The 12,005-nt window shown below is 47.1% G+C and overlaps 1 protein-coding gene across 1 annotated transcript in view; it reads left to right on the forward strand.

Annotated features, from left to right (window-relative positions):
- LOC144168900 (ras GTPase-activating-like protein IQGAP1) overlaps positions 1–12,005 on the forward strand; it is a 59,649-nt gene that overhangs the window by 22,904 nt on the left and 24,740 nt on the right. The window contains exons 7-11 of the mRNA XM_077697897.1: positions 323–642; positions 7,370–7,811; positions 8,777–9,391; positions 10,453–10,691; positions 11,044–11,215. Of these exons, the coding sequence (XP_077554023.1) occupies positions 323–642; positions 7,370–7,811; positions 8,777–9,391; positions 10,453–10,691; positions 11,044–11,215 (1,788 nt within the window). The remainder of the gene's footprint in view (positions 1–322; positions 643–7,369; positions 7,812–8,776; positions 9,392–10,452; positions 10,692–11,043; positions 11,216–12,005) is intronic.

The following is a 12,005-nucleotide window of genomic DNA, read 5'->3' on the forward strand; positions in this document are numbered from 1 at the left end:
TAATCTGCTTAGAAACCCGTAAACAAAAATAAGACGTGGTGGAACGTGTACATCTATACCTCAGAATGGTTATAAATAAGACAAGAAATAAACCAAACCGAACAAAAGCCATAACTAAATACTCTGCTTGTCTGTGTCTCTATCGGCGTCTCTCTGTCTGTCCGCTCCTGTTTGTTTTAGTCTACCTGTCCATTAGTAAAAGCACTTTCACGCACTTTATTCCACGGTTTCACTAATTCTTGCGGACTCTAGTTTTCAACCTGCACCATTCCCGACTCTCCCGCCTTTCCGTTTATTTCACGTCTGCCCTTCTTTCTCGCAGACAGCCGTGCTCAGGGTGAACGAGCGGCTGGAGAGGTCTCGCCTGGTAACCAAGCTGAATCCGCTGCTCACGAGGCTGCAGGCGCACGCCCGCGGGTTCCTGGTACGCTTCGCCGTCCGCGACCAGTACGCCTTCTACATGGAGCACCTCGACGAGATCCTCCGCATCCAGTCGTGGTTCCGAGCCGCCCGACAGCGCCGACGTTACCGCAGGATGCTGTACGAGCTCGAGGCCCTGGTGCCCTTCGTGGTGCGGCTGCAGTCGTACGTCCGCGGGTACCTGGCCCGGAAGGAGTTCAAGGACCGCCGCGAATACTACAGGTCGGGGATTTCGGCGTAGTTCTTTTCTACATGCCGTCAATATCTTCAAAAATTATCAGTTCAGCGCATGAAAGAATGCGTGTATTGCAGCATCTGTGTCTTGAATATTGTGACGTGCACGTAGGTGGCAAGACATTACAGGTGTCAAGGAGCGCAGGGAGGACTTGCATGTGAAATTTAAACTTACTGCAGCCGAAACTGTGCTATTCTAATATTTTTTTGGAGTCTGCTTAATGGGCCAAGGAACGAATAATGTTAAAAATAACTCAACGAGCTACCTGTAAACGAGCTACCTGGATCAAAGAATGAACTAGAATAGCAGATATTGCACTTCAAATATAGAAGGACTTGGGCTGACCACGTAATGAGATGAATCGACAACCGGTAGACAATGATGGTAACAGAGGGGATACCAGGAGATGGGTCTCGAAGGGGAAGGCCATTACCCGATGGAGGGATGCAATGGAGAATCGCGAAATTAAAGCAAGCTTAGACTTCTTCAACAAGCAGTTTGAAGATCTGACGAAGCACTGCTCTCAGCTTGAAAAAGAAAACCTTGAACTTAAAGTGCAGAATGTTTCCTTAGCACAAGATTGTGCGCAGTTGAAGAAGGATGCAGCCGAGAGTGAGCAGCGCCAAACCCAGCTTGAGCAGTATTCGCGCAACAGAAACATTGAAGTAAAAAACGTCCCCTTTGTTAAGGGCGAAAACCTTGCCGAAACCCTCGAGAAGCTTGGGGAAGCGATAAGTGAACCAATCACCCCATGTGACGTTGATGTGTGCCACCGCGTACCTTCAAAAGATTCCACTTGCCCACACATTATTGTACAATTCCACAGTCGGTCGAAGCGAGACACGGTTCTTGAAAAGGCTCGTAAGATGCGCCTGTCTGCAAATGACGTCGGCTTTACTGAGACTACTCCTGAGACCACTCCTATCTGTGCCAATGAGCACCTTTGCCCGCAGCTCAAAAAGCTTTTGGGTTTGACGATAGCGAAAAAGAAAGAGCAAAGCTGGCAGTTCGCGTGGTCCAGGGGGGGGGGGGAAATATTTGCACGAAAGACCGAAAAGTCCAAAATCCTTCACATCACATGTATCGATGACCTAAGCAAGATCTTGTAGTACAACACACACCAGTTTTTCCCGGCTGCGCACATGGATCGGGAAACTCTGCCAGATTTCTCAGTTATTTCGAACAACCCAAAACTTTCCTGCCTCCACTTAAATGCTCAATCCGCACGAAACAAAGACGACCTAATTATCACCCTTCTCGATAGTTCCAACATTCATTTCGACGTTGTAATGATTACAGAAACGTGGTATCGTGATAGCAGCGAAGTCCTTCGTCTACCTTGTTATACGTCATACTTTTTAAACCGAATCGGAAAAAAAGGTGGTGGAGTACTGATGTTAATAAAAAACAGTTATCAGTATGAAATAGTCGCTCATTTTTCGCAAATTACCGATAATTATGAAATACTCACTCTGCAGTGTAACTATGACATATTCTCTCTGGTATACCGCCCCCCTGGAGGAAACGTGACCACCTTTATTTCATTTCTTGACACCTACCTCAGTTGGGTCAATGAAAACAACTACAGGTTAGTATTAGGTGGAGATATAAACATAAATCTACTTTGTCCATCCTCACAACGTACCGATCTTTATGCCACTCTTGATGCTAACGCTTTTAAAAACTTCATTAAGGAACCTACTCGCGTCCAGCCTACTGCGACGTCCTTGATTGATGTTTTTATCGCTAATGCAGAATGTGAGCCTCTCAGTACCGGAGTTTTAAAGACACACATAAGTGACCATCTACCCATTTACTTGGTACTAAATCGCTCCAAACATGCTACAAGTACGACAAACCGTACATCATTTACCTATCGGAGTATAAATAATAGTAGTATGGAACATTTCAGGAATGCGCTATCTAAAATCGACTGGGAAAGTGCTGTTTGTTATACTGATGCAGAAGCGGCATATGAATCTTTTATTCGCATATTTGTAACAGATTATAATAAATGTTTTTCTTACAAAACAGGAATTAAACCTCGTAACGCTCGAAAACCGTGGGTGACATCAGAATGCTTGCAAGCAATACGTGAAAAAAACGCCCTGTATAGCCGTTTCATTAAATCGAAAAGTAATCTGGACTGGAAGGCATTCAGAACGCAACGAAACAGAACAAACAGCCTTCTGCGCAGAAGCAAGAAAGTTTATTTCCAAAATCTTTTCAACAGTCACGCAGAAGGGAGACCAGATATTATCTGGAAAAATTTAAACGCATTGGTAAATCGTTCCCACTCACAGTCAGTCACGTCTGAGATAACCATTAACGGGAAACGTGTCTCCGGAACAGAGCTGTCAGATAAGTTTAATGATTTTTTCGCTTCCATTGGAAACAGCACGCATAACCCAAACTGCATGCATTACATGCCCTCTGGAACACTGGATACCACGTACCTGTATCCTGTAAACACGGCAGAAATTATTAGCACATTTCTTTCACTAAAGAATAGTAAATCTACTGATGTAGACGATGTACAAATAGCTCCAGTGAAACATGTAATTGATATCGTAGCTCCCGCCTTGGAACGTATAATTAACCTAATGTTCCTATCTGGAATTTTCCCAAGACGACTACAAATTGCTAAGGTATCGACCATTTTTAAGGGGGGTGACAAAAACATGACAAATTTCAGACCAATTTCTATACTCCCAGTGTTCTCTAAGGGCATTGAAAAACTGTTACACTGCCGCATGACTAGCTTCTTAACAAAACACAAGATTATAACACCTTTTTTATCGACTACTTTTTATCGAATATTTATCGACTACTCAAAAGCATTCGACAGCGTATATCACACAACCCTCATTAAAAAATTGGCTCATTACGGTTTCCGCGGTATATTTCTAGCTCTGTTGCAAAGTTATCTCGAGCACATGAAGCAATATGTAACAATCAACGGTTTCAGTTCAAAATTTAAAAGACTCCAGGGTGGTGTTCCTCAGGGAAGCATTCTGGGACCACTGCTATTTAACATATATATTAATGACATTGTAACTATTGCAGAAAACACTAAATTCATCGTATATGCTGATGACACCAGCTTATTTTTTTCCCGACGGGACTTAACAAGGCTTACAAATACAGCAAACAGTGCACTTGCACAACTGAACAACTGGAGTAGAATAAATTCATTAATAATCAATGCTTCCAAGACAAAGGCAGTGTTATTTAGGCCATAAAACAAAGCAATAAATGCGGACGTACGCCTTATTCTCGGTACTTCTTATGTGGAACTGGTTCCAGTGGTCAAAAGCCTTGGTGTTCTTTTTCATGAAACTATGCTTTGGAATGAGCACAATGCGCTAGTTATAACTAAACTGTCCAGAACAGTCGGCATTCTATCCCGTGTAAGCTTTCTTCCACAAAACATTAAATTGCTCATTTATAACTCCCTCTTTCACTCCACTCTCACCTACGCATTTTTGGTATGGGGAAACACTACTGCCGTTAACCTAACAAAGCTTCATCTACTACAAAAAAAGGCTATTCTCAAAAAAAGGCTAGTTTCAGCTTCACCTCGTGACGCCCACACTGGGCCTAGTTTTGACGAACTTGGACTGTTGCCTGTACCCAAACTGTACCAAACAATACTCATCTCACGTTATCACGCTGGTATAAAAAGAAATGACCGGTACCTACAGGAATTGGCGACCCTTATACCCCTAAATAAAACATACACCACACGAAATAAAGATACCTGGAGAATACCTCGCACACGTACCAACTACGGTTGCCAAAGGGTCATGCACATTCTTCCAAGCACGCTGAACTCGTTAGGAAAATAGTATTTTTCAATGCAGCATATGTCACCTTCACTGATTTTATGTACATCTGTTTGTCATCTTCGCTCATTTTTATACATTTTTTTGTGTATGTGTTGTCGTTTATTTTTTTTTCTTGTCACAGAACTTGTGGGGCCTAAACCGTTCTCATTGTCTTAATATTTGTTTCTCTGGATCAACATGGGATGTAATAAGCTACCGCGCGCTGTTCTTCGCTCTGCCAATGTATCAGGGGTGTAGGCCTTGGTCAAGTCTGGACAAAGACTTTTTGCCTGCACCCTCGCGTCACTGCTTTTTTTTGTAAGTGTGTGGTGCTAAATAAACTTGAAACTTGAAACTTGAAATCACGGGTAAACTGTGGACTCGAGCAGCGCAGGACCGAAGTGGTTGGAGGTCAATGGGAGAGGCCCTCGTCCTGCAGGTGACTTAATCAGGCCGATGATGAAGAGTGACACGAAATTTAAAAGCTGAGATAATGATCTAAAACGCTACCTTTGTATATAGAGATCTCTCAGCAAGTGTCAATAGTAACCGTCGAGTGAAGCATATATTAAATACATTTTAATCTTTCCAAGCACAAAAAAGCTCAAAACATATCTTTTCGCAATCGGCATCAGCATGACGCCATCTGCTCCTCCTGGTCTCGAACTCCCAACGCGAGGGCTCCCGTGACGTAGCCAACGCGCTAGCTGCTGCTGGCGCGATCTGTTCCGGCGTGTGTATCACGTCATGGTTTCTGGACTGACGTCATGCTTTCCGGCGCGTGGAGATCGTTGAAACCACCGCCGGTCCGGCCGCGAGAGCGAGCGCTGTCGAGCGCGCGTCCACACCGGCAGTGGTGACAACGGTAACGTCACCAGTGCCCTCCTGTGATGGCGGCCGCCTCGGTGTTCGTGTAGTCGAAACCGAAACTAAGACAAATAAACAAGGCTGTCAATAATTATTTGCGCTGCTATCTACAGTATAATGTGCTATTATGATTAGTGGGATCGTCATCATCATCATCATCATCACCAGCCTGTGTACGCCCACTGCAGGGCAAAGGCCTCTCCCATAATTCTCCATTTAACCCTGTATAGGGTTGCCACCTTTCCCCCCCCCAAAAAAAACCGGCCCTTCGGGGAAAGGGGGGGCGTGGCAATTAGAAGGTTGAATTTGTGGTGAAAAAAATAATCCATGTTTTATGACTTGCAATTCTGCATGCATTGTAGCGTTTTCCTGTATAGAGGAATCAACATAACGTTTGTACTGAAAGTTACGGAAATTTTGGTTATTGCTCTGAATGTACTGCATTAAAACCGCACATACTTCGTCCATTAAAAGCTCTTTGCATCTCGCCTGCGCTCGCGGCGCATATTTTCTCCGCTCGCGTGTTTTTGCGCAGCTTGACGACACCTATTTATCGTCGTAGTTTCTGAATTGCGCTTATAAAATGCCATAAAAGAAATAATCGCCGCACAATGGCCGAAAAACTGGCCAATGACGGCTGGTTTTAAGTACGACCCGGCAACCGGCCCGCTGTATAAAAAACCAGTCGGGCCGGTCAAAAACAGGGCAGGTGGCAACCCTAATCCGGTGCTGTGCTAACTGCGACCAATTTATCCCCGCAAACTTCTTGATCTGATCTCCCCATCTAACTTTCTGCCGCCCCCTGCAACGCTTGCCTTCTCTAGGAATCCACTCTGTTAACCTTAATGACCAACGGTTATCTTTCCTTCGCATTACATGCCCTGACCACGTCCATTTCTTCATCCTAATTTCTACTAATATGTCCTTCACACCCGTTTGTTCCCTCACCCACTCCGCTCTCTTCTTCTACCTTAATGTATCATCTTCCGTTACATTGTGCGCTGAGTCGTCCTCAATTTAAGTGGACCTTCTTAGTGAGCCTCCAAGTTTCTGCCCCATAGGTGAGTACCGGCAAGATGCAGCTGTCATATACTTTCTTCTTAAGGAACAATGGTAGGCTGCCATTCATTATCTGAGAATGCCTGCCGAATGCACTCCACCCCATTCTTATCCTTCGAATTATCTCTGCCTCATGGTTGGGATCCGGGGTCACAACTTGGTCTAAGTAGATATCGCTTACCACTTCCACGGCCTCGCCACCTATCTCAAACCGCTGTGCTCTCCCGGGGTTATTGAGCATTGCTTTATTTCTCTGAATATTAATTTTTAGGCCTACGGTTCTGGTCTGTTTGTCCAGTGTGGTAAGCATGCGTTGCATTTCGTCCCCCGTGTTACTTAGCAAGGCAACGTCATCAACAAATCTGTGGGTACTGAGGTATTCTTCATTAACCCTTACTCACACATGTTCCCCACCGATAGCAGCAAAAAAACCTAACACGAAAATTTAGTGTCAGTAGTCCTTTAAGCCATTCATTTAATTGAAACGAACTACTTTAAGAGCCACAAGCATCGTGGATTGCAGAAACGCTCTAGTCTGTAAAAGTGCATTCCGTTGTAATGGTTGGGAGGGAAGGGTGCCTCTTAATGTCATCAAATAGGACAGCGCATATAAAAAACATGTTGTTAGTGAGAAAATGTTTGCAACCATTTTGCGCCCCGCGATAGGGGACCACGTACCGATGCGCTTGGTTGACTTCGCTTTTAAGGGAAGGAAAGTAACATTAGCCAGCGTAATCGTTTTGAGAACTAACGGGAGACTCCTTTACGTACTACACACTACCTCACATGGCTTGTGCAGCCCTGGTGTTGGGAAGGACGGCTGCAAAAGTGTAGGAAAATCATAATAGGGCCGTTGGAATAGCTTCGGCTGTAGGCGTGCATTCCGGAGGCGCACAACGGGTGAAGTATTGCGAGGGAATTTAGACATCGCTCTGTGCACCCATGCATTTGCCGCGAACAGTGGCCAGGAGGACGCTGTGACGTTCGTCCAGTCCCAGTACCGGGCGAAGGCGGCGATACGAGAATACCGGCACCTGATGGGTGGTACTCCTAGCGTGCCGGTGCTGCACAAGTTCCTTCACATGCTGGACATCAGCGAGCGCGACCTGTCCGAGGAGATGGAGCTGCAGCTGGCCAAGGCCAGGGTTGTGGCCACCATCCGGCACAACCAGGAGCTCGAGAAAGAGGCGCTCGACATGGACGTCCGCATCGGCCTGCTGGTGCGCAACTGCATCACTCTCGAGGACGTCGTCAAGGGCCACGGCGGGGGGAAGCGCGAGAAGACGACGCTGGCAGCCGTCAAGTCCGACTGGCTGCACAGCTGTGGCGGGGGCCTCACAGCGCTCAGCCGAAGGAGTCGCGAGAGGCTGGAGTCGTACCAGCACCTCTTCTACCTACTCCAGGTACATCAATCCCGCGGCAGTTGCTCTCTTACTCTGTGATCGAAATACTCTTCAGGAGAGACGACTATAGATTAACATGTTCGAAGATGTGGTTTGTTGGAAGTGTATCGAGACACCAATTCATCGTGCATCGAGGGTTGACCAACTGCTGATTTTACGCCAATGCACTGGAGGCTGAAACTTACTACCCTTCGTCGAGCCGGCCAACTTCTGGCGGGTGATATGCTGCTCAGGGTGACCGTGACGCCAAGGGCCGAGTGTCTGTGGCTTGTTATTGGCTTCTGTCAGTACTTGTGCGGGAGTTTGTGCGTTTTATGGGCACGAAATCTACAGTCAGAAACGGGCAGCGACTCATTGCGGTGACTAATATGTACGCGTGTATGGTACTGCTTGGCTCGTTTGGCTGCCGCTTTTCTGATGGAGGCTAAAAGAAAAAAAAACGCCTGTGTGTGCGAGATGTCGGCGCATGTTAAAAATCCCCAACTGGTCAAAATTAATCCGGGTCCCTATGGAGCGCCTTATCGCCTGTGGAGCGTTGAAGACCGCAATCATCGATTGGCGTTGCGTGTGTGTCCCCGTGTCGATGCGTTGGGAGAAACTTTCGCGCCATCTCTTTTTGGTTCCTATATAAAGTTGCTCTGCTATCATTTTCGACGGTCGCTAGCGCAAGGGCAGTGGGATCGAAGTAAACCCAACCATTTGTTGTGTGGCCTTCTCCTTAGCAAGTGTGAAGGCTCTCTGCTAGCGGATAGCCCGCACTGAGCTTGTGACTACGGTCCAGGCGTGAATGCTTCCGTCTTGTCCACGTCACGATTCCTTTTTGACCGTATTATCGTGCTCCTAGGAAAGGCCTGGCTCAATCCAAAATTTTCTGGGGAATCCTTTATTCTCCTAGCTGATGTGTGGACATAGTCTCAGAGCAATGAAATCACACTGAAACTTATTTTTTTTTCTTCCCTCGAAAGGTGCACCCGCACTACCTGGCAAAGCTGATCTTCGTAATGACGACACAAGCCACGAACAACTTCGTGGAGTCCGTCATCTACTCTGTGTACAACTACGGCTCGACTTCTCGCGACGAGTACTTGCTGCTGCGCCTCTTTCGATTCGCCCTGCTCGAGGAAGTGGCCTCGAAGCTGAGCAAGCCGTCGGACATCCTTCGCGGAAACCCGCTGGTCGTCCGCATGGTCATCGGCTTCTTCCGGACGAGGGGAGGCCACAACTGCCTCGAGCAGCTGCTCGGCTCACTCGTCAGGGACGTGCTCGAGGACAAGGACTTGAACATCGACCTCAACCCCGTGGACATCTACAAGAAGTGGGTGAACGACCTGGAGACCACGTCCGGCAAGCCCAGCGGGCTCAGCTACGACGTCGACGAGGAACAGGCCCTGCAGCATGCCGCAGTGTGCAAGATCCTTCACACGTCTGTGCTGTCGCTCGAGACCAAGGCCCGGATGTTCGCCCGTAGGATATCGGCCAGCAAGAACCTGATTCCCTACGGGATGCGCTACACCTGCAAGGTGCTCAGGAAGGCTCTGGAGGATAAGTTCCCGAAGTCATCGCCGGAAGACATTAGCAAGGTGACGTGTAAATATGTGCGAGGGTTTTGAACTATGTAGGGCTCTGTGCGACATTCCCGCTATTTGAAATCTCACTTAGCAGGACTCTGGTGCGAGGTAGTTGCTTAGTGTTCATGAAAAGACGGAACAGCGCGAACGAAACAGGACCTAACGTTAGGAAAACTGACTGCACCAAAAAAGAGGTCGAATGCGTAGAGAAGTCACCGACGTTGTAAATAGTTCTTCTTGGAGATGAAAGGGAATAATTTCGACTTTTCATCACTTTGCAGTGAAAGAAAGCGCAATGCATGTGGAGGCGAAACAGCAGCACTGATAAACGGTTTACCAGAATTCAGTTCAAGTCGGGAACATGTTCTTGCTCTTTTTAGCTCTGCTAGATATCTCCAAAGACTGAAGCTTATCAGTTTTCATAGGTCTTGTACAGATAAACAATGCAAAGTAAGATCCGCGCGAGTCTTTCCGATTGCTGTTTGCTTCTTTCCGATTGCTGTTTGCTTCTTTCCGATTGCTGTTTGCTTCTTTCCGATTGCTGTTTGCTTCTTTCCGATTGCTGTTTGCTTCTTTCCGATTGCTGTTTGCTTCTTTCCGATTGCTGTTTGCTTCTTTCCGATTGCTGTTTGCTTCTTTCCGATTGCTGTTTGCTTCTTTCCGATTGCTGTTTGCTTCTTTCCGAATGCCGTTTGCTTCTTTCCGAATGCCGTTTGCTTCTTTCCGAATGCCGTTTGCTGCTGACAGTGGCCGCTACTTAGCTTACTTCGTCGGCATGTGGGATTAGACTAAAGGCTTCTTTCTGCTGCTGAGGCCAAGTGCGCTGGCTCGGTTCCCAGCCGCGGCGGCCGCTTTTCTGATGGAGGCGGAAAGCTAAAACACCCGTGTGTTCGAGATTTCGCGGAATGTTAAAGATCCACAGATGGTCAAAACTATTTCGGAGCTCTCCACTACGGCCCGCCTCATCACCTTTTAGCATCAGAGCGTTGAACCCCAAAATCAGTCAATGACTATAGGCTTCTGTGCGTCGAAGCAGCTGACCTTTCTGTGCTGTTGTGTACAACCACGTGCAGGTGATGGGGAACATCCTTTACTACCGCTACATCAACCCGGGCATCGTGGCCCCGGACACCTTCGGCGTGGTGCAGATGGCTCCCGAACACCGGGTGACCAACCTGCAGCGTCGCAACCTGGGCCACATCGCCAAGATCCTGGGCTGCGCCTCGGCCGCCGTGCCTTTCAACCAGCCGCAGCACCCGTACCAGATGCGCCTCGACGGCCTCATAGATTCGTGCGGAAAGCTGCTGCATGGGTGCGCAACGTTCTGACGGCAGTTTAACGAGCTGCATCTTTTGCACATCTGATGAATAGACATGTTTTCAACATAGTCGAGCAGCTACTAGAGTGGTGTGAACTGCTTGCCGAAGTGCCCTTGTCTCGTCTCGTGTTTAAATTCATCTACCGTTAGCTCATAGGGAGGAATGCCTCTTTCCAATCTGCTTTTGATGCTGTGCGCCTTTCAACGCCAATTCATATCCGATGTTTCGAATTCCCGCCTTCTCTGGTTCGTATTTTCGCGTGTTACACAGCAGAATCTCAGATTCCGAATCTTTGCGATGAATGGCTGCTTTTGATCACATTGCATTGCGGTCCCTGCGACGTAGATTCTTCGCCGACGCGTGCGCTGTGCCGGAGCCCGAGGACTGGTTCGGCGTGGACAGCTACTCCGAGGCAACGCACATCACGCCGCCCTCCATCTCCCTTACGGCCATGGAGCTGCGCCTCACGCACCGATACCTGCTCGAGTACAGGGACAGCGTCGCCCCGGACCTAGAGGTACCGCGGTTATTTCCTGGGCGGCGCCATGTTGAATCGGCGTCCATAGGCAGTTGAACGTAAAGTTCACGTAGTAGTCCCCCGGCACCCGCCAACACTATTTCGATGAATCCGGAGCTTCCTAAAAACAAAGTAAGCATTAAGCTTATGAGACTGCGGTTATCCCAATTTATATATAAAATGCCTAATTGATATTGATAGTACATAGTATTGGTAGTATTGATACATAATACATTGTAATGATAGTATTGATAGTAATTGATATTGATAGTACAAGCATATTGATAGTATTTCAAATAATTGTAGGAAATAAAGCATATTTAAACAGTTCTATTCTGCGGTGCATTTTTGAGGTTTTAATGGAGTGATCAAACGCTAACGAAACAGCCTGGCCTCAATAAATACAAGCTTCTTTCTATCCCAATTTCATAGAAGTAGCTGTACTACAAATGCTTGAGCACGTACGTACGATGCGGAAAGTGTCCTAACCTGACCATGATTACCTCTGGACTCACTGATTTTCTCTGAATACTTCTTAAAAACGCAGCGTGGAGGTGTAGCTCTGCAGAATTTCGGCCTTCTTAGTCAAGTTTGCACGTAAAGTTTATAGATCGCTCGAAATCACGAGTATGGGACGAACACTTGTCGTGAACAGCAGCTCTCCGCCTGCCTCCTATTGAGGCGTATATGACCGAAAACACGATAAGCCACGACAGATCTCTGGTGGTATACGCAATGTTCGTCTTCAAATGCACTGTTAAGATTTCTGCCTCTGCTTAGGACTGCCTAG

Source organism: Haemaphysalis longicornis, unplaced genomic scaffold (assembly GCF_048455015.1).
Source record: "Haemaphysalis longicornis isolate Haplotype H1 unplaced genomic scaffold, Haemaphysalis longicornis Haplotype H1 scaffold_2, whole genome shotgun sequence".
Lineage (NCBI taxonomy): Eukaryota > Metazoa > Arthropoda > Arachnida > Ixodida > Ixodidae > Haemaphysalis > Haemaphysalis longicornis.